This window comes from Coregonus clupeaformis, unplaced genomic scaffold (assembly GCF_020615455.1).
Source record: "Coregonus clupeaformis isolate EN_2021a unplaced genomic scaffold, ASM2061545v1 scaf0133, whole genome shotgun sequence".
Classification (NCBI taxonomy): domain Eukaryota; kingdom Metazoa; phylum Chordata; class Actinopteri; order Salmoniformes; family Salmonidae; genus Coregonus; species Coregonus clupeaformis.
This window is the reverse complement of record NW_025533588.1, coordinates 621,566-648,626: the sequence shown is the minus strand read 5'-3', so window position 1 is coordinate 648,626 and position 27,061 is coordinate 621,566. Positions and strand designations below refer to the sequence as shown.

Genomic DNA, 27,061 nt, shown 5'->3' with positions numbered 1-27,061 from the left:
CCCTATCAATCACGATGGCCTGAGTTCTGTCACTAAGATAAGCATGAAACCATGAACAGACAATTTATTCAAAAGCTTTGACAGGTCCACAAACAAAGCAGCACATTTCATTTTAGTGTGTAACGCATTGACAAGATAATTAACAACTATAGTGGTTGCTGTAATAGTGTTATGCCCAGGCCTAAACCCTGATTGGTTTACATTCAAAATTAATTTATCAGATAAAAAAGAACAAAGTTGTACTTTTACCAATGATTCAAGAATCTTAGCTAGACAAGGAAGCCTTGAAATAGGGTGCTAATTATTAAGATCACTACTATCCCTGCCCTTATGGAGTGGCAGCACAATAACTGATTTCCATACTTTTGGAATATTTCCTGATAACAATGTTAAATAAAAAATGTGTGTTATTGAGCCAACAATGATGGGCGCTGCACACTTAAGCAGACCAGGATCCAATTGGTCGGCCCATGTGGATTTCTTGTCTATTGCTTGCAAAGCATCCAGTACTTATTTTTCTGTAAATACCCTAAAAGAAAAGCTTTGACTATCATTTCTCTGATCATTAAGCAAGTGTCCCCTATCAGCATCCAGCCCAATGTCATTGTGAATAGGTTTTGAGGTCAGAACAATCGGATCACTCCTCTGCCAGAGTGTCCAGTGTGCATTCTGAACGCTGCGAATGCAAAACGCTCTGAATTTACAAACAGATAATCTGACAACGCCCTGTATTTACTAACGGCCCAGAGCGCACACTGACACTCCAGAGTGAATTGACAAATGCACCCTACATATGGGAAAACGGTGCGTTTCTATGATCTCTGGTTATAAAGATAAGAAGAAATGTCCTAAAAGTAAAGAAAAGTGATTTTTAAAACCTGCAACGAGTTTCCAGCCATAGAGAGGGTATTTTCTTGCTCCCAACGTCACCGCAAATCTGTGTGAGAAAATCACTGTTTTTACTTTTGATGTGATCGGGTAAAACATTTAAAACTTTATATATTTTAATACAAAACGTAGAAATGTGCCATTTTCACATATACACTGGTATGGTTCTGGAGATAATGAATGAGGTTGAAAAGTGGTGGAATTGACCTTTAAATGCAGTAATAGCATGTTGAATTCTTAAAGGGGAACTGCACCCGCTGATTTGGCCTCATTTTTTGGCTTGCTCCTCAATAAATTCTGGCGGCCATGACAGAAGCCAAACGTGTGTTGGCTTGGGGGTGTGGTTTGATGTGGGTGTTTCTTGGGTGTGTCCTTGCCACCACCAAGACACACCCATCTGTCAGAACCTTGCCCGCAGCTGGGAAAATAAACCCTTTGAAATGTTATGCACATGCTTGTGAATGTTGTCTTTTTGAAGGGTATAGAACAAGCTGGCCCACACACTGTTAAAGCTCCCAATTCACCGCTTTATAGACAACATTTCGATCCGAAACGGATCTTCGTCAAGTCAAACAAACAAACTGAGTGCTCACATCCCAAAATATACACATTTCACCTCACATGACCATTGCGGACATGACGCGTGGTGGGTGCAAAAACAATTGTTGTATCTATAATAATTTAATAACAATGAGGGTAGTAGTTCCAGAAAATAATATATATTTATAAAATGACCAAGTAGGTGACCTGGAAGGCAAGACAAATCAAAGTGGCATATTCATGTAAGAAATGGTCTGATATCAAACTCTTGGTTCAGACCTCTAGGATACAAGGTACACAAACGGTGAATCCAATACAATTCTCTTCTCAATAATAGATTATCATTATTGAAGGGTTTCATGGCTTAGATGAGAAGCTGCTCGCATAGCATTCTAGCTTCCGAACTACTGTGATATTTAAGGTACTTTGGAGGTGTGTGGCGAGAATGTAGCATCGCCAAATCCAAATTAAGTGTAGCTAATGTAAACAGAAAAGTTGAATATCGGGAGATGAGCCTAAGGGACTGATCTGGCTTCAGATTCCCAAACCACTTCCATAGGTAGCTGGGGACACTTCTACACCACACCCCTCTCTGAGGGGAATTGTGTAAAGAGTGTCTCTCTGAAGCCTTGCAATAAATGCCATAATACCAGTAGACAGCATTTTGTTGTACACTTGTGAATGCATTATTCAAGTGTGCAATAGTTTAGATGAGAAACATTGACTAACTAGCCTACTTTTGTTTGTCTATATATGCTGAACGAAAATATAAAGGCAACAATTTAAAAGATTTTACGGAGTTACAGTTCATATAAGGAAATCAATCAATTGAAATAAATTCATTAGGTCCTAATCTATGGATTTCACATGATTGGGAATAAAGATATGCATATGTTGGTCACAGATACCTTAAAGAAAGTAGGGGCGTGGATCAGAAAACCAGTCAGTATCTGTTGTGACCACCATTTTGCCTCATGCAGCGCGACACATCTCCTTCACCTAGAGTTGATCAGGCTGTTGATTGTGACCTATGGAATGTTGTCCCACTCCTCTTCAATGGCTGTGCGAAGATGCTAGATATTGGCGGGAACTGGAACACGCTGTCGTGCTCGTCGATCCAGAGCATCCCAAACATGCTCAATGGGTGACATGTCTGGTGAGAATGCAGGACATGGAAGAACTGGGACATTTTCAGCTTCCAGGAATTGTGTACAGATCCTTGCGACATGGGGCCGTGCATTATCATGCTGAAACATGAGGTGATGGCGGCGGATGAATGGTACGACAATGGGCCTCAGGATCTCGTCACTGTATCACTGTGAATTCAAATTGCCATCGATAAAATGCAATTGTGTTCGTTGCCGTAGCTTATGCCTGCCCATACCATCACCCCACCGCCACCATGGGGCACTCTGTTCACAACATTGACATCAGCAAACCGCTCGCCCACACAACGCCATACACGCTGTCTGCAATCTGCCCAGTACAGTTGAAACTGGGATTCATCTGTGTAAAGTACACTTCTCCAGCGTGCCAGTGGCCATCGAAGGTGAGCATTTGCCCACTGAAGTCGGTTACGACGCCGAACTGCAGTCAGGTTAAGACCCTGGTGAGGACGACGAACACGCAAATGAGCTTCCCTGAGATGCTTTCTGCAGAAATTATTTGGTTGTGCAAACCCACAGTTTCATCAGCTGTCCGGGTGGCTGGTCTCTGACGAGTGAATGTTAGTGATGGAGTGATGAATCACGCTTCACCATCTGACAGTCCGACGGACAAATCTGGGTTTGGCGGATGCCAGGAGAACGCTACCTGCCCCAATGCATAGTGTCAACTATAACGTTTGGTGGAGGAGGAATAATGGTCTGGGGCTGTTTTTCATGGTTCGGGCTAGGCCCCTTAGTTCCAGTGAAGGGAAATCTTAACGCTACAGCATACAATTACGTTCTAGACGATTCTGTGCTTCCAACTTTTGGTAACTGTTTGGGGAAGTGCCTTTCCTGTTTTAGCATGACAATGCCCCCGTGCACAAAGCAAGGTCCATACAGAAATGGTTTGTCAATCTGTGTGGAAGAACTTGACTGGCCTGCACAGAGCCCTGACCTCAACCCCATTGAACAACTTTTGGGATGAATTGAAACGCGAGCCAGGTCTAATCGCCCAACATCAACAGTAAACAACAGTAATTGTGTGATGGCGGGGATGCAGGGCTGTGTTCCAAACAAATAACAACAAGTGTGCATGCTTCAGTTCCTCAATTGTCAACGCTAGAAAAAATAAAATAAAATAAACACCTTATAGTTAAACTCTTTCCTTTTAGTAATACAAGTGCTAGGAAATTAATTAGAAAGTGTACACAGTTTTGAGACACCAGTTAGACCTCTCACTCAAACCCTTGTAATCATTTTTTATCTTGCACCTACTCCAAAATGTCAATGAATATTATTATGTTACTAAATGTATCTAGTATTTTTGTCAGATTTCGTTATTGACGAATGCTGTGAAAAGTACAGTAAATGTAAAATGCCCATAAAATCAAGTGTAGTGTTTGGATTCTTGAATCAGGTGAACTGTAGTGTCCTCACCTTTTCGGTCTGATAATTTTCCCATAATCACCAGTGTTCTCTTTCCAGTGCTACAATGGTCATGCATATGCTTTTTATAGTTCTTCTGTTAGAAACATATTTATTTGGCCCTATCCATATAGGCCAATTTCCACAAGTGTAAGTTAAGTTGTAGTTAAAAATGTATTGGGCTGTAGGCTAGGGTTATCTGACAAATGGGCAACCTATTTGAAAACAATAGCCTACCTGTGTTGATTTCAATCATAGGCATATACTGTAGAGCACTAGGTCTGGGGAGGATGTCTAATTTCTCTTGGACATCCCCCCCAAAAAAAAATCCCAGGGAGGGTCCTCTTCAGACAGACAACTCTCCCAACAAATCACCAGTTTGGTTAGGCGGGGCTTAAAATGCAAGCAGGCTGTGGCAGTGACATCACCGGTGAAGCCCATCTAATTTCTGACTCCGGAACTTCTACAGACGTGTAAGCTGGAGCATTGGCACATTGTGGGAGGCAACCCGTCTGTCTAGAGACACTCATTTCAAGGGGTAATAGGAACAACACCAAAGCTTGTGTCAAATTAAATGAAAAAAGTTTGTCATATAAACATGTGTGGCATTTTAGGGTCTCAAGGTCAAATGGTGGTCATTAGTTATTTGCCTACTAGCCTTTTCACCCTTGCCCTTAAGATGCCAAATCATATCAGAGCATCATTTTACCACTAACCTTGCACCGAGAAAGAAGCTGACATCACAGGATTTCAGACTGTCGTCTGTGGGAGCATGTGTTCTTTATCGGCCAACACAAATACAAATCCGATTATAGTCATTTTTCTCAAAGTTGGCAGGATGTGAAGTGCGTTCACTAAGGCCAGTACATTGGCACTGGCATAAGTGGCTGTAACAACCTAAGCATTATGAAACTTAAATTATATCAAATAGGCCTAACGTAGCAAGTTGGCAATAAATGTTTATGTTCGACACTCTCCCATTGCCCTCCATACAACAACAAAAAACGACCACTGCTTAACTCTTTATTTTCGCTAGGACATAATCAGGGGCAGAGGCAGATCTCACTTTTTCTATTCCTCTCTTAAGAGTGCTCAAGCTGACACCAGCGGCCTTGGCAGCCCAACAGGAATTGACATCATGCTGTAGTTTTCAATGCCACTTTAAGGGCAAATTGATCAGAGATCATCACACCAGACCTTAAGAAATGATGTGCATGAATGAGTGGATTCTTACTCTTGTACTTTTTCTTGATTTGAAGTATTTGTCTCTAACTAATGTGTAATTGCTTGCTGCTCTTGTAATATAGGGCTCCCTTGCAAAAGAGGCTGGTCTCAATGGGGGACCCCCTGCCTAAATAAAGGTTAAATAAAAAATAAAAAATTCATCTCCAATTGGAAAAGCAATCAGATTGGCATAACATTGAGGACAGTCTGTAGGCATTGTAACAGAAGAAGAGTTTTTAGTTCTGCTCCACTAAAAAAACTGTAACGGTGCCGGAGAAGATGGCTGCAGTTTTACAGCCCTCTAACCAATTGTACTATTATGTGTGTTTTTCCGCGTTATTTGTAATTTATTCTGTACATAATGTTTCTGCCTTATAACCAAAAAGAGCTTCTGGATATCAGGAAGGATATCCTACAGACACCCGACAAGGCCCAAATTCCCGTCATTCGCATGAGAAAGAGACAGAGATATCGTGGACGTAGGTCGGGGTGCCTTGTAAGGATCCGACAGCGAGCGAGTAAACTGCCTCTTCCATCAATCCTATTAGCCAATGTTCAATAATTTGAAAATAAATTTGATGACCTAAGATTACGGTTATCCTACCAACGGGACATTAAAAACTGTAATATATTATGTTTCACCGAGTCGTGGCTGAACGACGACATGGACAACATACAGCTAGCGGGCTATACGATACATCGGCAGGATAGAACGGCTGACTACGGTAAGACAAGGGGTGGCGGTGTATATTTGTAAACAACCGCTGGTGCACCAAATCAAATACTAAGGAAGTCTCGAGGTTTTGCTCGCCTGAGGTAGAGTATAGTAGACCACACTATTTACCAAGAGAGTTTTCATCTATATCTTTAATAGCTGTCTATTTACCACCACAAACCAATGCTGGCATTAAGACTGCACTGAATGAGCTGTATAAGGCCATAAGTGAACAGGAAAACGCTCATCCAGAGGCAGTACTCCTAGTGGCCGGGAACTTTAATGCAGAGAAACTTAAATCAGTTCTACCTAATTTCTACCAGCATGTTAAAAGTGCAACCAGAGGAAAAAAAACTCTAGACCACCTTTATTCCACACACAGAGACACATACAAAGCTCTCCCTCACCCTCCATTTGGCAAATCTGACCATAACTCTATCCTCCTGATTCCTGCTTATAAGCAAAAACTAAAGCAGGAAGCACCAGTGACTCGGTTAATAAAAAAGTGGTCAGATGACGCAGATGCTAAGCTACAGGACTGTTTTGCTAGCACAGACAGGAACATGTTCCGGGATTCTTCAGATACCATTGAGGAGTACACCACATCAGTCACTGGCTTCATCAATAAGTGCATCGATGACGTCGTCCCCACAGTGACCGTACGTACATACCCCAACCAGAAGCCATGGATTACAGGCAATATCTGCACTGAGCTAAAGGGTAGAGCTGCCGCTTTCAAGGAGCGGGATTCTAACCCGGACACTTATAAGAAATCCCGTTATGCCCTCCGACGAACCATCAAACAGGCAAAGAGTCAGTACAGGACTAAGATTGAATCGTACTACACCGGCTCTGACGCTCGTCGGATGTGGCAGGGCTTGAAAACTATTACAGACTACAAAGAGAAGCACAGTCGCGAGCTGCCCAGTGACACAAGACTTCCAGACGAGCTAAACCACTTCTATGCTCGCTTCGAGGCAAGCAACACTGAAGCATGCATGAGAGCACCAGCTGTTCCAGATGACTATGTGATCACGCTCTCCGTAGCCAATGTGAGTAAGACTTTTAAGCAGGTCAACATTCACAAGGCCGCAGGGCCAGACGGATTACCAGGACGTGTACTCAGAGCATGTGCTGACCAACTGGCAAGTGTCTTCACTGACATTTTCAACATGTCCCTGACTGAGTCTGTAATACCAACATGTTTCAAGCAGACCACCATAGTCCCCGTGCCCAAGGACACTAAGATAACCTGCCTAAATGACTACCGACCCGTAGCACTGACGTCTGTAGCCATGAAGTGCTTTGAAAGTCTGGTCATGGCTCACATCAACACCATTATCCCAAAAACCCTAGACCCACTCCAATTTGCATACCGCCCCAACAGATCCACAGATGATGCAATCTCTATTGCACTCCACACTGCCCTTTCCCACCTGGACAAGAGGAACACCTACGTGAGAATGCTATTCATTGACTACAGCTCAGCATTCAACACCATAGTGCCCTCAAAGCTCATCACTAAGCTAAGGATCCTGGGACTAAACACCTCCCTCTGCAACTGGATCCTGGACTTCCTGACGGGCCGCCCCCCGGGTGGTAACGGTAGGTAACAACACATCTGCCACACTGATCCTCAACACGGGGGCCCCTCAGGGGTGCGTGCTCAGTCCCCTCCTGTTCTCCCTGTTCACCTATGACTGCATGGCCAGGCACAATTCCAACACCATCATTAAGTTTGCTGACGACACAACAGTGGTAGGCCTGATCACAGACAACGATGAGACAGCCTATAGGGAGGAGGTCCGAGACCTGGCCGTGTGGTGCCAGGATAACAACCTCTCCCTCAACGTGACAAAGGAGATGATTGTGAACTACAGGAAAAAAAGAGGACTGAGCACGCCCCCATTCTCATCGACGGGGCTGTAGTGGAACAGGTTGAGAGCTTCAAGTTCCTTGGTGTCCACATCACCAACAAACTATCATGGTCCAAACACACCAAGACAGTCGTGAAGAGGGCACGACAAAGCCTATTCCCCCTCAGGAGACTGAAAAGATTTGGCATGGGTCCTCAGATCCTCCAAATATTATACAGCTGCACCATCGAGAGCATCCTGACTGGTTGCATCACCGCCTGGTATGGCAACTGCTCGGCCTCCGACCGCAAGGCACTACAGAGGGTAGTGCGTACAGCCCAGTACATCACTGGGGCCAAGCTTCCTGCCATCCAGGACCTCTATACCAGGCGGTGTCAGAGGAAGGCCCTCAAAATTGTCAAAGACTCCAGCCACCCTAGTCATATACTGTTCTCTCTGCTACCACACGGCCAGCGGTACCGGAGTGCCAGGTCTAGGTCCAAAAGACTTCTCAACAGCTTCTACCCCCAAGCCATAAGACTCCTGAACAGCTAATCATGGCTACCTGAACTATTTGCACTGCCCCCCCACCCCCACCCCATCTTTTTACGCTGCCGCTACTCTGTTAATTATTTATGCATAGTCACTTTAACTCTACCCACATGTACATATTACCTCAACTAGCCCCTGCACATTGACTCTGCACCGGTACCCCCCTGTATATATAGCCTCCCTACTGTTATTTTATTTCACTTCTGCTCTTTTTTTCTCAACACTTTTTTGTTGTTGTTCTATTTTACTTTTCTTATAAAGAAATAAATGCATTGTTGGTTAAAGGCTGTAAGTAAGTATTTCACAGTAATGTCTATACCTGTTGTATTCGGCGCATGTGGCCAATAAAATTTGATTTGATTTGATACTGCCTGTGATAATTGAGACCTAAATAATGGTTAAATTATATACAGCATTTTTGCTAGTCCCATCTCTTTTTCTCCCCAGATTGCGGTTTGAATGTCCACAAGCAGTGTTCCAAAATGGTGCCTAACGACTGCAAGCCTGACCTCAAGCATGTCAAGAAAGTATACAGTTGTGACCTCACGACCCTGGTGAAAGCCCACAATTCCAAGCGACCCATGGTGGTGGACATGTGCATACAAGAGATTGAGTCTAGAGGTGAGCAGTAGAAACCGACCCATATAGGGTTGTTATGGGTTCAGACATCCTCCAGTAACAACGTTCATGTTACTTTGTTCGAAATTTCCTGAGCACCTGACAAGTAATGGAGAGGTATGAATTTGCACTGGTGTTAGTTTGATGAAAATGTAAAGCCGTTTAATTTGTCATTATCTTTCTCTCTACTATCCTTCTCTTTCTGTAGGTGTTCAGTCTGAGGGCCTGTACAGAATCTCAGGCTTCAGTGATCTGATTGAAGATGTGAAGCTGGCTTTTGACAGAGGCAAGGCCTTTTTTCCTTTGCCACTGTATCTCATTCAGTTACCTGCTTTCTCGGTGGGGCAGTCAGTGGGTATCAATTCGACTTAGTCCTTGAAAAATGCTGTCCATGGCCTATTGTTGATATTGCTGCAAGATTGCGGAGAACTAGGTTGGACAAAAACTGATTTCATTGTTCATTAATTACATTTGTTTAATTGTTAATGGCAGTTATCAAGTAAGGCCAATCGAGTGCCAACTGAGTTTACCATCTCTAGACTGGCTGCACAGCTACAAAACTATGTAATTCTAAGACCTCCTTTTTTCCATATGGATGCTTGCAACCTTTGACATCTTTTAATTGACTGCCCCATCTATAGGCAAGTTAAATTCCTCCCTCTGTCTCCCAATCCTCCCTCTGTCTCCCAATAGATGGTGAAAAGGCAGACATTTCTGTGAATGTGTATGAAGACATCAACATAATCACTGGCGCACTGAAACTGTACTTCAGGGATCTACCTATTCCTCTTATCACATACGACGCCTACCCAAGGTTCATGGAGGCAGCAAGTTAGTCCTAAACTTAGCACGATTATGGATATTTGTTTGATTTTTGTTATTGGGTGTGTGTATTATAGTTCCTGTCCTGCAGACGCTGACTGTGTGTGCGTTTGTCGGGTTCTAGAGATCACAGATCCAGACAAGCGATTGGAGGCCCATCATGAAGCTCTGAAGCTGCTGCCACCTGCACACTGTGAAACACTGTGTTATCTCATGGCCCACTTAAAGAGGTGAGACTAGATATCAGAGTATATTATGGTAAAACAGTGCCTAGTCATTGAGAAGAGACAATGATTAGATTTACAGTCTATTAACAATTTTTTTTAAATCTGGAGATGTCTTGATTGCATAAATATTTGCGCGCCTAAAGCAATACTTGGTGGACAGCCATTAGGTTGTTAAAAAAAGTTTTTGGCCCACAATTAAAAAGAGCTAATATTTGTATTTCTCACACAACTTTGCAATGAGCTGGAGGCAGTATGCGTTTTTAAAACATATACTGTAGCTACTTAATTGTTTGAAACCTGAGCATTTTACTACATATTATGAGGCATGTTTGACCTTGCTTCGAAGTAGCCTTGGCAAAATCTCACCAAATCAGTGGAGGCAATTATTTTATACAGATTTGAAACCAGTAGACTATTTCTCATGTTCTATTGGTTTTCAACTTTCTTTCATTGTCCGGGAGCCAAATGCACATTAGCGCGTAGCCTACTGCCTCGTGCGCATTGCCGCGCTAGTAATGTTAAGAAATAATAGTAATAATAGCTAAACGTTCTGATCTGTTACCTCAAATTCATTACTTTTTAACGTTTTTTTAAGTCACCTAGGCCTACTGGTTGTATGAATTTGGGCTCTATCCTCCTACAACTGTCCCAGAGTCTGTTTGGGCTATTTCTTTGTCGACAGGCTGACCAATAGAATAGGTCAACTTTTCTACTATGGGGTAGATTTGCTAAATTTATATAGCCTAATTAGCCTACTCCTGTCTATACAGAAATAAATAAAATCATTCAAAATAGACTACTAAATCATGATTTGGCCACAGAGGATCATTAGCTTCCCCTAACCTTAAAAAGAAAACAAATTGTGGATTGTTTTAAAATCACATTGCCTACAGTCAGAAGGAAAGGCAGCGAGCGCTGCAAATACCAAATAGATTATTGTTGAGTTCCGACTGTCAGTGAAAGTAGAGGCCCAGCCAGGCATATTACAATATTTCTAAATTCAATAGCAGGAAAACATAGGTTGGAAAGCAAATGGCTATTGCTGTAAAGAGAAGACAATGAAAAGACTAATCTGTCTAAAATGTTCAACTTAATTGAGCGAACAACAGTAAGCCTATAGCCTATCTTATCGGCCGCAGCGGAGAGCATCCGCCATAAGAATATGCGCACTGCGCATATTCACACTCATTGTTGGGTCAGTCCCACATAAAAGTTTGTTTTTGGACAATAATTTCCTCCTCCAGTTTAGATGGACGTCATATTCTATTTGTGTCTCCCCTTATCGTAGGCCTGTTATATGGACAATGCCATTTTTATTGATTGTTTGTCAGTTTCAGCAGAGTTGGCTACCCTGTAATTTGTCCTATTAAAACATATTCTGCTGATGTCTCCAGTCATATAAAGTGTAGTAGAATTGCATGAAATGTGTTTTTCCCGTGCAAAGAAAGAAGAAATGTGTCTGATATAGCCCAGGCCTCTACACTATACTCGCTCAGCCATGCATTGATTGGTCTTTTTTTTGCAAACAGTGATTGAGTTATGATGAGTAGATTGGATAGTCAATCATATTACAAATAGTAGGCTATCTTACAAAAGTCTGCAAATGTGATGATGCATGGAATGCTTTATTATAAAGGTGCATATTTATGGTGAAAACTTTAAACTCACGCTTTGCCTATGCATAGGCTAGTGATTTTGCTGTTCTTACTCGTCTTGTTGGCTGAGGAAAAGTAAATGTGGACAGTTATTCTAACATCTTCAAAGTGCGCGGTAAGGACACACGTCGTTGCATCCTCGACTTGCATGTTTTGTTAAGATTAATTACCATAATCTAAATGTGATTTATTTCGTTCTGAGCATTAAATTAAAATGCTGCCGGTCAAATGTCCGGCGCCACATTTTCCTAACGGAATCCCTGGCATGCACGTATTTTGCCGCTCTGTTCCGGTGAAATCTAACAGCATCTTTATCTCACGTTGAAAGATTGATTCCTGCCATGTCAAATGATTCCTGCTGTTATGGTATTTTATAATAATATAATGCAATATAATACAATAAAATAGAACATTTTTCCATATAAATAACTAGAGTGATGTTCCAAATTCTAATGCATCTCCAATGCAGTCTGCACATCCATTCACTTTGTTTATCTTGCCATTGTGAACTAAATTCAATCACCCCCTTCACCATCGTCATTAGCATTATTCAGATAATTCAAATTCAATCATGAATTGAGGAAAAAAAATGTTAGCTTGTGGGTAGCAACGCTGTTTGTCTTGGCAATTAGTCTCTGCTCTACTCGTTCAGCTGCCCAGAGAACAGGCTACTCTGGCGAATTATGCTTGTTTAATGTTGTTAGATCAAGGCTGAATCAATGTCTGCAAGATCACATATTGATAGTATTCTATATAACAGAACCGAATATAATAGCATAGTATAACGTACTGACAAGAAAACCACCTCAATTATGAGATTTTAGGATGATTGTGTGAATGGTCGCATTTTTCTCATGTGGCCAAAACTCAACAGCGTGTGCCAATAGACAAAATATGTGCATTTATTGAAACAAAACACAGGTATGCTACAGTTAACATCTGCTCTAAAATTAGCTCACTGTACAGAATTCAAAGCAACACTGTAGGCCTACAAGAAGATCTAAATGCATATTCCCATGAAACTGATAGAGATCAAATGGTTGGCATGCAGATGCTGCATGTATGTTTCACAGGTAAAACTTGAAGAATTATCATTCACAATTGACAGTGAGAAATGTGAACAGAGGGTGACCACAAAAATGTAGACCTAAAGAATCGCATGCACAACGTGATTCGGATCTTCAGTTCTGGGGAAAAGGTATCCAAGGGGGGCAGGATGGGGTGGTTACCTCCGCATCCACAGCCTTTGCCTTATTTTAAATACAAAATCAACTTGTTGTGTGACTTGTTAAGGAAGTTCTTAGCACAAATACTTATGCAATCAAGACAAATGCCTTTTTTTATTATTATTAATTTTAGAGTTAATATTTTTTACTAGGCGTGATACGTTAACAGTAGGCAATAATTGTTTTATGGTAGAAAACTCATTGGTCTTGAATGAGCATGTCAATGGCCCCCAAACTGGTTCTTTTTTAGCAGTTTCTCTCTCTTTGCCCTGACCCTTTCCTGCTCCTCTCCAAAGGGTAACCCAAAATGAGAAAGACAACCTGATGAATGCAGAAAACCTTGGAATTGTTTTTGGGCCCACCCTCATGCGTGCCCCAGACCTGGATGCCATGACGGCGCTCAATGACATCCGCTACCAGAGACAGGTGGTGGAGACGCTCATAAAGAACGAAGACATTCTGTTTTGAAAGGGGATGACAAACAATGAAGGAATCTTAAATCATGAGTAAGCGATTTACTCATCATTTAGAAAGGAGGAAGTGACAATTTTGTTTTGTATATTTTTCCCTTTGTAAAACCAAGACTTGAAGAATAATGAAGGAGTATTTGCGCCATTGTACATTCTCTCCCACTCCCAGTGAACCCTGTCTAAAGAGATGTCTGATGGGTTTGGATCACGTACCTTAGACTTGTCTTTTGCATGTTCACCCCCCATTTCTGTCGGGGGTAATTGATGGACCACACATTCCTTTGGATAGCTAGTATGTGTTTTGTTTTCAGATATTGGGTCACACCAAAGAGATAGATTAGAGAGAGGACTCAACTTTATCTCTGACATTTATAGCGTCTGTGACAGCATGGGCAGTGCCATTGAAGCTACAACCCATAGGAATCTCTACCCAGTTGGCTACTTTTACTACTTTAAAATGGTGGAAGCATGGTGGAAGCCCTCAATGGCAATGTCCATGCCAAAACGGGTTATATCCATGATGAGTCCTCTATCTATCTCAATGGGTCACACTTACTCATTAACTGCTCTCTCCGATCTTGTAGATGTGGCTCATTGTTTCATGATGGGTTTATTCTTTATGTGAATCACTAATGTACCTGGATGTAACAGAATACCATCGGTTAAAAACCTTTTTTATTTTGTTTAACATTGTTGTTTGTATGTTCTTTTACATTCAAACAACAACTTTTTGAGGTGACTTTTTGAAAGAGATGCAGTGGGATATTTATATAATTTCAGCCAGTAGTTCTAAAAGTAGCCTAGCAGTCACAAGCCATAATGGGTGCCTGAAATGTACTATGTCATATTAGCGTTGTGTCCCATGTACATCTGCACTGCATTTACATTCTAATGACGTACCACACAATTGGCACTCACTGCCCCTACTGTTAAAGAGCAGCCAATGTGAACAAGTGATCCAGCCTCCCACTTTTACCTTGCAGCGTCATTGTACATGATTGTGCCTTTCTACCTTCCTATCAACATTGTCCATCCGTTTTGGTTGTTCGAAGTGTCCCTTTATTCCCTGGTCAGACTATGGCAAAAGGTAACTAGAAACTGTGCATTTCCTGAAGAAAATGTGTGTGCTTTCTTCAGCTGTCTAAAAGTAGTAGTAGTAATGGTATTGCTTGTATTCATATCAATGGTATTAGTGACTGTGGTAAAAGTAGTGTTTTCATTTCAACATTCTGAAAGTTTATCGTTATTTCAACAGTGGGAAGTTAATGTTGAGGTAAATCTGCCTATCACCATTAACGTGAATTGGACATTTTGGGGGCACAAAACTGTTGTAGTTTAAAAAGTATTTATGTTACCAAATAGCTCAATGGATGCAAAGTTGAGTCAGTCTGGTTTGGTGCGAATCCAAATTTGACCATTATGCGATTTACGCTCCAGTCCAATTTTTTATTAGGGTAAGCCTGATCTGCTAATATAACATTTACATTTAAAAAATGGGTTAACTTGGATCAGATGACGAAGTGTTATTTATAATTAGTGATGGGCACCGATATGGAAAATTGATATCAGTTGCATTTTTTGATTCGATATATCTGTTTGTATAAAATACTTTGCAACTGCGTGAATGTTTGCTTTTCTGTTCACTTCCACGACTCTGTGAAGTCAAACAACTGCGTACGGATTGCCCATAGGGCCAAGTGTGAATGTTCAGGTAGCATAAACCTACCTAACCAGTTTGATTACAATGGGAAGCCCATCCACAGTGGATGGCCCATCAGGCAATTAAGTATGCTTAGCCTGTGGCAAGGTCTGTGAGAGGGTTTTGTGCAAGCAGGATCAGTCATGTATGCTTTTTTGCATAACAGTGTAAGTTAATAGGAAGAATAAATCGATATCACGACATGCCTTGCTCATATCGCTATCAAAATATTAGATTCATATCGAATGATCAATATTGGTGCCCACCACCAATAATTTGATAATGTAGGGCCCTATAAAATCTTATTTTGTCTGATTCAGTTCTTTCCCAAATTTGTGTTTTCAGGTTTCAGTTTTCGTTTTTTTTTGGTTTTCGCGCTCAAAATCTTTATAGAAAGACAACCAAATTGGATGTTCTAAGTCCACAACAATGCTTAAGCCACATCAGGAGACTACTTTGGAGGTCTGGAAAAAATTGAAGAAATTTAGATTTTGGGGTGTAATACAAGCGCACACCAGCAAGACACCATGTTTGGTTAGCATAGGTTTCTGTAGCACTCGTGATTGCAGAGTTTGCTTAACAAATGGCCACTGGATTGATGCAAATAATCATATAATTCTGCCAGGTAGGCATACTGTAGGCTACTTTGTAGTTAACATTTAATTGAGAAGGTTTTTGGGAAAGCCTTCCCATCTCTACCAGAAGACCGTTATCATTAGCATCATCGCTAAAGGCTACACAAAGTGTAGACATACGCGCACACAATGGGGGCATTCCTGTGCCGTTTCAGAAAGTTGCAGGAAAATACGAATCACTGATGCATTTTGTTCATGACTTGGGCAAATGACTAACTTTTATACTAAGTCCAATACATTTTTGAACATTGTTGAATTCTGCTTTAATGTCTGTATTCCGTGATTCATTCCACGTTCTCCGGAACGCAGATTTGATAGAGCCCTAAAAATGATACCAAACCATGGCAAAACTGCCTTCCTCGAGCGAGCGGGCGGGACTTGTGGATTCTATGTTGTGGATTACCTTTCATAGGGACTGGCCTGTGTTGCAGGTTTATCAAGACAACATGGAATTATTGATTTAGATGGTAACATTACAAAAAAGGTAGCCCTGTATTTTCTCAGCAAGCTAAATGTTTTATATTCCTTGAGCAAAAGGTATTTCTCATCCAGCTGTACGCAGTGAGTAATGAAAAGTAGCCAATACAACAATGTTTTCCATACAAAGTACCCAAATAATTAAGGAATCGTATTTAGGCCTAATAGCCTAATTAAAATGTTTAACCTCTTAAGGATCTGACCCTTTTTTTCAATTTCCCCTAAAATGACATACCCAAATCTAACTGCCTGTATCTCAGGACCTGAAGCAAGGATATGCATATACTTGATACTATCGTATCTGAAGATTATGTCTTTGTTAAATGTTTTGGAGGAACAAAGAATGTTGTTTTATGATCTTAGTTCAAATGTAGCGTTTGGAGGGTGACGCCCCAGGGGAGACTGGTGATTGGCCAGAAGAGGGAGCCACCCATCTTTTTGCATTGTTTATAAATAGGGGTTAAACGATGAGAAGGCAGAGCGGCCATGGCAATCTAGGATGCTGTTCTCCGGACTCCGCGGGTCTGTTAACTTATGCTGTAACCTCGTGATTTTAATAAAAGCCTCTAACACGATGCAGCATGAACGGACTCTGTTGACAGCAATAAATGGCCACCACTCATCAGATACGACACAATGGCGCCCAACGTGGGGCTGGGTTTGCGTCTCTTCCTTGTTTCAGTCAACCGCCAGGCTAACTCGCTTTGAAGCATGGCCAAAAGATGGTGAGTTTTTCTTACCGCTTCGGAGTTTGTTAGATTGAATACGACTTGGGTACACTGGAGAGATGTACCATTCCGACCTTGCCTCGGGTGGCGTTATTGCGGTCGACTAGAGTCTGCTAAAATTTATTCCATTGGAAACGGCAGATAATTGGGAGTTTTTAGAGCATTAAACGGTAGGATTTAAGTATTGAAGTGACGATTAAGGCAGATATGCGCATTCTTTAGGGCACTGTACCACTTAAGACCTCCAGGGGGGGCCATTTTAGATGTTGGGCCGACAAATCCGTTTACACGATAGAATGGGTGGACGGTGGTTTTTTTTTTGTTAAAGAGAGCTCGGATTAATGAGGTTTATCTGATTGTGATTATGATTTGACTTTCGTCCGACGGGAGGTCTGATTGGGTCTAATTTCTCGGTGTAATGCTCATTAGTCCCGGTAGCAAAAACGGTAGGATAAATATGTTTAAAAGGAAATAGGGCAGTGCAGGATATGTTTGTTTGTGTAGTAGGCCGCAGTTAGCTAGAGGCTAAGGCTAATGTTAATGCTAAATGCTAATTGTGTTGTGTGCTACATGCTAATGTATCCTTAGACTCCATTGCGATGGATTAAAGTCTCTTAAATTTGTCTCTGTGTTTAAGTCAGGTTATATGTTTTGTGAGCGCTGTTAAATGTTGTTTGACTATAAGGGGGAGGGAGTAGAAAATCTTCCTTCCACGGTGAAAAGGGATTTTTGAATGGCTGTGCGCATGCGTTTAATTTTGCGACACTACACTACAGAAAGGGGGAGTTTATGACACGAGATTAGGACACGTTTTGGTTTACGGCACTAACACTACGACATGCGGTTGTGCTCAGCCTACAAAACAAAATGGTTGGTTGAGGTCATAGGTCCCATTTGGGAGCTGCAGGGGCAGACAGAGAAACGCACGGACAAAGAGAAGAGAGATTTTAGCACGAGTATTCTAGTTTAAACTGCGGTTGGTTAGAGATGAAACTTGTTTTGTAACCTATTGAATTTATAAATTAAATATATGTTGGCGAAGTATAATGAATTGAATTAAATGACGGATTAAAATAAAATAGAAATGTTTTTGAGCGATCTATTTAGTTCTGAGTTTAGTCTTAGAGTGAATAATGTAGAACGAACGAATATTGAATGGTTGGAAATACTCAGTGATTGCATTCACTACTAAAAGCTGTTTTTGTGTCTTTGTCCCTTGTCATGAGAGACAGGAGAGAGGGGGAGCGAGGAGATACAGGAAGTGATCACGTGACGCGGCAGAGGATCAAGTAAAAAAAAAAGGTTTTGAGACTGTTACAAGATATGTGATGTTATGACAATTTTACATAGGCTTGGCAAATACTATTTCATTAAAAATTGCATTTTGGAGGCTCTGTGCCTCACTGGGGTTTGATGGGGGTTGTGTTGGGAATCAAGGATTGACATTATTCTGTAAATTTAAGATAATTAGAGCTGATAGAGCAAGGGGTTTATGGGAATTGGAGTAATGATAGGGTTAGAGGCTTTGTTTTTGGGGGATTGCTTTGAAGTTGACTAACTTCATTTACTTGCATTTGATGGGTTGTGGTAAGATAGCCAACACTAATTGATAAATTGGTGACATAGGAATAAAAATTGGTTTTAAATTATTCATAATTTTTAATTGAGTTTTTAATTGGTTTTTTATTTTTAATTAAATGGTTTTTGAATAAGGCATTTAATTGAATTTTTTAATATTCATATTTTAGTTGATTAGATTTTTTTTTTTTGGGGGGGGGGATATTTTTATTTTTTTGGAGTTGTTAGGTTTATATTAATAATTAGAGGGGGGGGGAAGCCATAGGCTATACAGTCTAAAATAAGATAGTTCACAATAAAGGAATATAAAAGGGTTGATATAGGGGAAAATTGACTAATTAGGATAGTTCTTTAACTAAAGTAGTGTTAGGAGAAACTAATGACAGATGTTAGTACACCTTTCTCACATACGGATTCAGCAAAAAGACACCCACCTTATGAGAAGGAAGCTTTCAGTGATCATCCAGCAGGGTGATTATGGCATCAGAGATGAAGACGAATAATAGATAGAGGACAAGCAGAAACGACGATGAAGATGGATCAAAACTCCAGAAGGAAGAAAATGAGATGTCTGGAAGAGAAGAGTGAGGTTAAAGAAGACGAGGAGGATGAAGATGAGAGTGATGATGAAGAGGTCATGCATGGGTGGATATGACTCTGTGATCAGATGGAAGTTGAAGGAAGAAGGATACACGAGATTTGATCTCTGATGGAAGTTGAAGATGAAGATTTGGAGATTAAAGGTGCTTTATGTTCAAGAGGATTTTATCTTACAATGACTAGCAAAGAAGAAATAGAAGGAGATATAGACCGATGTTTATCATGCCTGGATAAAGCAAATAGTTTAGAAGTAACACAGCTGAAGATACAGAAGAGGAGAAACTGCTGAGAAAAGGATCCCAAGAATTGGAGAAGAAGAAAGAACAGGACGAAGAAACTCTGAGAACTCAATCATACAACGGGTGGAGAAGATAAGTTTTGGTTATGAAGAATCAGAGTGAACCAAATCAACAATCACTGTTACAGCGTCAACTGAACAATATCAAATGCAATTGTATCAGCCACCAAGGGCGGCACCAGTTGATTCATATCCAAAGCCAGTTTATGGACAGACACAGAATTGGAGAAGAACAAAGAAGAAATAGAAGAAGGAGGAAGATTTCAGCTACACTTCCAGCAACTTTCAGAAGACTGTTATAATTGTGGACAGATTGGTTACTTTACCTGGGATGGAAATGCGCCAGGAGAAAACAACAGAGGAAGATAAAGGAGCAAGTGAAGATCACCTGTTAGTGCCTAGAAGAGACGAAGGGGGGTGTCAGCTGAGAGAATCGATTAGAGAAGAAGAGAAAATAGCTAACAATTGAAGTAAAAACTGACCATTAGAAGTGATGGTGAATAGTGGAAAAACGTATCTGTGTTCAGCCTAAAGAGGTTAAACATCTCACTAATTGATAACTAATTAGGATAGGGATTTGAGGTAGTAAAACAGTTACTTACTCTTAAGGTACTAATATTAGAAGATATTGTTATTGCAGTGTTGGGAAGAGATGCATTGTTTAAATTGAATTGTACAATAAGATGTACACTAGACGACTGGGTTTTTGGGAATCATTTGCTTAAAAACGATAATATCATAGGAAGGATGATAATCTATTGTTCTGTCTATTAGACAATCTGTCTGGAAAAATAAAGTTAAAAGGGGTGACTATTATTCAGGGTTACATTCTTACACTAAGAGATTTCAGGCTAGGCTAAAAGGTGTTTAGTCGTTTGCCAAGTCTGTGTGTAATGAGTCAGAAGCAGGTGGGGAACTTTCCAATCACATATTCTGAAATTTGGTGGTAAAGAGATTTTGTGAATAAATCAGGGGAAAAGGTTTTAAATGTTATGAGAGAAAACATTAGATTAAAATAAGTTAGGAGTAGATTAGGGTTGAAGGAACTCTGAGACAGAAAGCTAAGTTTCAAAGTTAGTAGTAAGAGAGAGAACAATGGTGAATGACACTGTAGAGTAGGAAGATCAAGGTAATTATAGGTGTATTTTGTGTAATCAAAAGTTTAAAGTCAGGGATTTAGAGAAAGGACTGAGATTTGGGGAAAAAGTGACACTAGTGGTGATAGATGGAAGTACAAGCAGAGACAACTTTTCTTTGGGGAAAACTAGGAGTAACTAAGGACATTAACACTTCAGTTTATTAGAACAACAGGGAGAAGCAATTTAACTCTTTCAACATTGATAGTTATTAAAGCCATAAATATATCGCATTTGATTATAGGGGAACCAATACAGCACCAATTTTAGGGGAAAGAATACTTATTAGGGTTAGGATGGGGACGTTCCTCCCATATGGAGAGATAATTATGGAGAATAAGTATTGTTATCAGGACCAGATGTAGAAGCGGTGTCCCCTAGTCAGAGGAGGGATAGTTTGTACAACGATATGAAGTGGAAGAGGTTAGGAGTGACTGTTCACTTATGTTGCGTAATGTTACAGAGAAAGGTCAGGGAGAATATATGTATACTTATCTAGTGCAAGCATTAGAAGTTGTTCCGGTTAAGAATTATGGGTTAAAGGGCTATGTAATTCGTAAAGTGACGCTTATAATGGAAGATTTGAGGTCTGTTGACGTTTCCACAGTCATTGAGGGAGTTCAGGAGGAGTAGATTACAGTAGTCACTCCAACAGTAGATAATACACAGAGGATAATGGGAACTTTTGCACTAGAAGTAATTAGGGTTGATACAGCAGCTAAATCAACTACTTTAATGGTAACTTTGGAAGGGATTAGTGATACGATGGCAATAGCAAATGTAGGGAGTATGACATCGACAACTTTTCTGAAATTAAATGGGGAATTTTAGACTCATGGGTTATGTTACGGATGGAGAGTGCTGTCAATGATAGTACGAATAGGGTTAAAATAGGAGAACAGATAGTAGTAGAGAGAATATAGATTCATCATGGAGGACAGGATGAGGTCTTTGATTTTAATGACAGACAAGGAGAGGTATCTGATCAGTACCGCTCGTTAGGGAAGAGAGAAACTAAAGGGAGTGGTTTGATTCTTCTGTTGTGAAGATTAGAGATAGATGGGCAGGTTCCAGCAGCTCATTCTGTAAGATCAGTGAGGAATCTTGAGGGTCCATGTCTGGTTAGAATTCCAGTCAAACATGTTAGAGACGGTCGTTCGACCTTTATCAAGGGTGTGTCAGTATTATGCTTTGTCATGACTATGGTATCAGCAACAATTAGTAACAGATAAAATAATGTCATTGTCAAAACATTTGTTTAAGCCTAGGGTTAGGTGTTATTAGGTTAAGTGAATTAACTTGTGTGAATTTGTTGGATGGTAAAGTAAAATCAGGTAACAAGCAAACCCTGAAGTATTCAGGTGAAACATTGAGGGCTAAAAGTTGTTTTTGTTCTAATAAAACATATGAGGTAAAGGGTATGTTTATGGGAATATCAGATTGTGATGATTATATGATGACTTTGGATAAGCATGACCTTAAGGGTAGTAATGACAAATATAATGTAATTTTTAATATACCAGGTAGTAAGAAGAGCAGGACTTTGATGGTTAAACGATTAGCTTTTGACTGACAATGTGACTATTGGGAATTTTAGAGATATTTGGTGGGTTTGTGGTGATAAAGCATATATATTCTTACATTATGGATGGACAGGATTTGGTTACATGTCAACGTTGAAGCTTCCATATGAGGTTTTTACCATTATAAGAGGGATAGCACCGGACACAGCTAAATCTAGGGTTAAAAGGGTGACATGACTACATGTCATAGTCTTCAAGCCTATCATTGAAGGATAAATCTTAAGGGAGAAGGGGGGACTTTATTCATGGTATGGTGTAACATTTGGGAAGATCATATTGATAATATTAGTAGATACTTTGAGTCCAGATAGTTCAGATAATATCACTAGGGTTATATATGCATTATAAGGGATGCGTTTGGGAGATCTGAGAAGATTTGGTTGCAAGATCAATTAGGCCAGTAGGGGCAGTGATGGGTTACATTTAATGGCAGCTTTGATAACACTGTGTGATGTTTGTAATATGTTACTAACTTTTGAGAAAGCTATGATATTGAGATAGGTTGGAGAGTGATGTCTGGAGACAACACTCAGATGTCGGTGGTGACTGTTCCTGATCTGGACAAGTGGAACTGATGGATAAATATCATTTTTTATTATTTGATCATTTTTCAATTTTTTTTTCAATATTAGGGTGATGTTGGTATGATTTATGAATCAAAGGGGGGAATAGGTTTATGTGATTCATACATCATTTATATATCATTTCTATATTCTTAGTTGATATTGATGTTCAATTTGAAAGTGTTTTTTTGGAAAAGATACTGTTTGGTTTCTTTTCTTTTCTTCCAGAAGCATTTGGGGGACATGTGGAGATTGAAATACTCAAACAAAGACAATATGAAGGGACAATATGACTGGAGGAGATGAAACAAGGAGGGTGTGGCTGATTCCATCATCAACAGTCCATTGGAAGTCGAGACTACAGGGAGATGAAGTGTAGTGGACTACATTCCAGTGTCTGCAATGAAATATAGACATGTGTAATACATAATTGTGTCATATTCTTAGGGATTAATTTTTGTAGAATGATGTTTGATGTTGTTGAATACATGTGAGGATCTTAGATGTTTTTGTTTATTTCGTGAATGTTTAGGGACAGAGAGGCTAGGAAGGGAGAGTTTCATTGTACGGTCCAATGGGTTGACCAGCCTTACAATGGATATTTATTGGATAGGATTTTGTTTGCAGGGGCTTACATGTGTATTTAATTGCATCATAGTTTCAAAGGCATTTACATGGTTTATGAGGTTATCTGGAGTACCGAGGTGGTTGCCTGGGGCAGAGGGACCGTGAGAGAATTTTACTGTCTTGATTGATGGATGGATATCTGAAAAGATGGCTGCCGGACAGTTTTTCGCTCTTACACTCCATAGAGATTTGTTCATAAGGATAGTAATGTATTCACACTTCATAAACAGGTATTTCATAGAAAGGTATTTACACTCTAGAGGAGAATGTTTTTGGTTTAATGTTAAAGATACTCAATAAGATAAATGGTTACTAGTCATAATCCTATTCTGTTTGTTTTCGAGACGTTTAGTTCGTCTCGAAGGGGGGAATATCGTATCTGAAGATTATGTCTTTGTTAAATGTTTTGGAGGAACAAAGAATGTTGTTTTATGATCTTAGTTCAAATGTAGCGTTTGGAGGGTGACGCCCCAGGGGAGACTGGTGATTGGCCAGAAGAGGGAGCCACCCATCTTTTTGCATTGTTTATAAATAGGGGTTAAACGATGAGAAGGCAGATCTAGGATGCTGTTCTCCGGACTCCGCGGGTCTGTTAACTTATGCTGTAACCTCGTGATTTTAATAAAAGCCTCTAACACGATGCAGCATGAACGGACTCTTTGTTGACAGCAATAATGGCCACCACTCATCAGATACGACAATACCATTTGAAAGAAAACACTTTGAAGTTTGTGGAAATGTGAAATTAATGTAGGAGAATATAACACAGATCTCGTAAAAGATAATACAAACAAAAAAATATGTTTTCTATTAATTTTTTCAGCATCTTTGAAATGCAAGTGAAAGGCCACAATATATTGCAGTTTAGGCGCAATTTAGATTTTGGCCACTAGATGGCAGCTGTGTGTGTGCAAAGTTTCAGGTTGATCCAGTGAAGCATTTCAATACTGGGCTATTTTGTATCAAGTCTGCCCAAATGTGCCGAATTGGTCAATTAATACATTTTCAAAGACATAACTATAGAGAACATACATTTTGTATTACCATATCATTTTTGTAAGTTTACACACTCCCAGGAATGTCATACATGATGGATCATTAGTGTATAAGCTAACTTTCACACATCTAGATGGCCGGGCGGGTGGGTGTGGAGCCAGAGACAGCAGGGGTTCAAACTGTAGCTATGAGCTTGGCGACCAGGGCTCAACGTCCCACGTTTATGCGATAAATCGGAGGAGGGATGGTCTTGCTAGCTAGCTTTAACACCGTGCTGGACAGGATAATCGCAAATGTGACATTGTGCAAAGGAAGATCTTGGTGATTCCTAGTCCTACTACTTTGTAGCTATTGGTATAACTAGGTCTTAAAGGGCCAATCTGCAGTTGCTACATACATTTATAGACTTTTTAAGGGTATGATATACTCATTGTCTAAGGCTCTGCATCTCAGTGCTAGAGGTGTCACTACAGACCCTGGTTCGACTCCAGGCTGTATCACACCCCGGCCGTGATTGGGAGTCCCATAGGGCGGCACACAATTGGCCCAGCGTCATCCGGGTTTGGCCGGGGTAGGCCGTCATTGTAAATATGAATTTGTTCTTAACTGACTTGCCTAGTTCAATAATATATATATATTTTTTATGATTCTTGAAGAATATAAATTGTAGATGCCTCATGAACCTAGTTCAACTGTTGTACCCCATCAGAACCCCAAATATAAGCTTGTTTTACTCTTTTGTTAGTAAACAATGTAAATGTAAAACACTGTATAGCCTCAAAATATGATTAAAACTACAATTGTTGATATCATGGATGGTCAGTCCTTGTATCCATGTCTCTTTCCATTAGTTTGAGAGTGGTAACATTTCTCCAGCCCCATCCATCAGCTTTTTACCGCTTTGTTCGAACTGCAGATTGCCCCTTTAATGGCCCAGTTGTAGAAGGCCCTACTAGCGATCTACTGGTGATCAGTAATTTCCAATGGGGGGAGGAAACAGACCTTCAGCCACTTAGCGGTCAGTTACTAGTATGGGTACATGCACACAGCAAGCTGAAAACCCAGCAAAGCCACTTCCACTAGATAACATTGTTTCTGATCAGATTGAATCAAATCAAATTGTATTTGTCACATACACGTGTTTAGCAGGTGTAGTGAAATGCTTGTGCTTCTAGCTCCGACAGTGCAGTAATATCTAACAATTTCACAACATATACCCAATACACACAAAAAAAAATAAGGAATGGGATTTAAGAATATATACATATATGGACAAGCAATGACAGAGCGGCATGGACAAAGATACAGAATAATATTATAGAATAGAATGCAGTATAAACACATGAGATGAGTAGTGCAAGATATGTAAACATTATTAAAGTGACTAGTGTTCCATTTCTTAAAGTGGCCAGTGATTTCAATAGGCAGCAGCAGCCTCTAATGTGCTAGTGATGGCTATTTAACAGTCTGATGGCCTTGAGATAGAAGCTGTTTTTCATTCTCTCAGTCCCAGCTTTGATGCACCTGTACTGACCTCGCCTTCTGGATGATAGCGGGGTGAACAGGCAGTGGCTCGGGTGGTTGATGTCCTTGATCTTTTTGGCCTTCCTGTGACATCGGGTGCTGTATGTGTCTTGGAGGGCGGGTAGTTTGAACCCGGTAATGCGTTCAGCAGACCGCACCACTCTCTGAAGAGCCCTGCGGTTGTGGGCGGTGCAGTTGCCGTACCAGGCGGTGATACAGCCCGACAGGATGCTCTCAATTGTGCATCTGTAAAAGTTTTCCTGGCACCACACTCCCAGAGCCCTCACCTCCTTCATGTAGGCAGGCTCGTCATAGTTGGTAATCAAGCCTACTACTGTTGTGTCGTCTGCAAACTTGATGATTGAGTTGGAGGCGTGCTTGGCCACGCAGTCATGGGTGAACAGGGAGTACAGGAGGGGGCTGAGCACGCACCCTTGTGGGGCCCCAGTGTTGAGGAACAGCGAAGTGGGGATGTTGTTTCCTACCTTCACCAGCTGGGGGCGGCCCGTCAGGAAGTCGAGGACCCAGTTGCACAGGGTGGGGTTCAGACCCACGGCCTCGAGCTTAATGATGAGCTTGGAGAGTACTATGGTGTTGAATGCTGAGCTGTGCAAGGTGTTGTATTTGTGGCTGAAATCCCATTTGGCTACATGAAACTGTGCAGGGAGAATGCAGATTTCCAGAGAAATGCATGGAAAGAGAATTGAAACTGTTAATGAGGTCAATGGTTCTAACTTATGATGCATTCATTTAATCGTTATATAAGAGGGTGAATTGGCAAGACAAAATATTTAAGTGCCTTTTGAACAGGGTATGGTAGTAGGTGCCATGCCACCAGTTTGAGTGTGTCAAGAACTGCAAAGCTGCTGGGTTTTTCACGCTCAACAGTTTCCCACGTGTACCAAGAATGTTCAACCACCCAAAGGACATCTAGCCAACTTGACACAACTGGGAAACATTGGAGCCAGCATGCCTGTGGAACGCTTTCAACACCTTGTACAGTTCATGCCCTGAGGAATTGAGTCTGTTCTAGGGACAAAGGGGGTGCAACTCAATATTTGTAAGGTGTTCCTAATGTTTTGTATACCCATTGATTCTTGAATATAACCTATAAATGCCTCATGAGTTTAGTTCAACTGTAATACCCCATCAGAACCCAAAATATAAGCTTGTTTACTCCAATGTTTGTAAACAATATATGTAAAAAACACTATAGCTTCAACATGGTTAAAACTATAATTTCGACATCAT

The 27,061-nt window shown here is 40.7% G+C and overlaps 1 protein-coding gene across 2 annotated transcripts in view; it reads left to right on the top strand.

Moving 5' to 3' along the window:
* The window catches only part of chn1 (chimerin 1), a 52,810-nt gene extending 39,205 nt beyond the window's left edge, over window positions 1-13,605 (top strand). For both annotated transcript variants that reach the window (XM_041869771.1, XM_041869770.2), the window contains 5 exons: window positions 8,796-8,969; window positions 9,175-9,252; window positions 9,660-9,797; window positions 9,913-10,018; window positions 13,193-13,605. In XM_041869771.1, coding sequence (XP_041725705.1) covers window positions 8,796-8,969; window positions 9,175-9,252; window positions 9,660-9,797; window positions 9,913-10,018; window positions 13,193-13,364 — 668 coding nt within the window. In that variant the 3' untranslated portion in view covers window positions 13,365-13,605. The remainder of the gene's footprint in view (window positions 1-8,795; window positions 8,970-9,174; window positions 9,253-9,659; window positions 9,798-9,912; window positions 10,019-13,192) is intronic.
* Window positions 13,606-27,061: the final 13,456 nt, after the last annotated feature.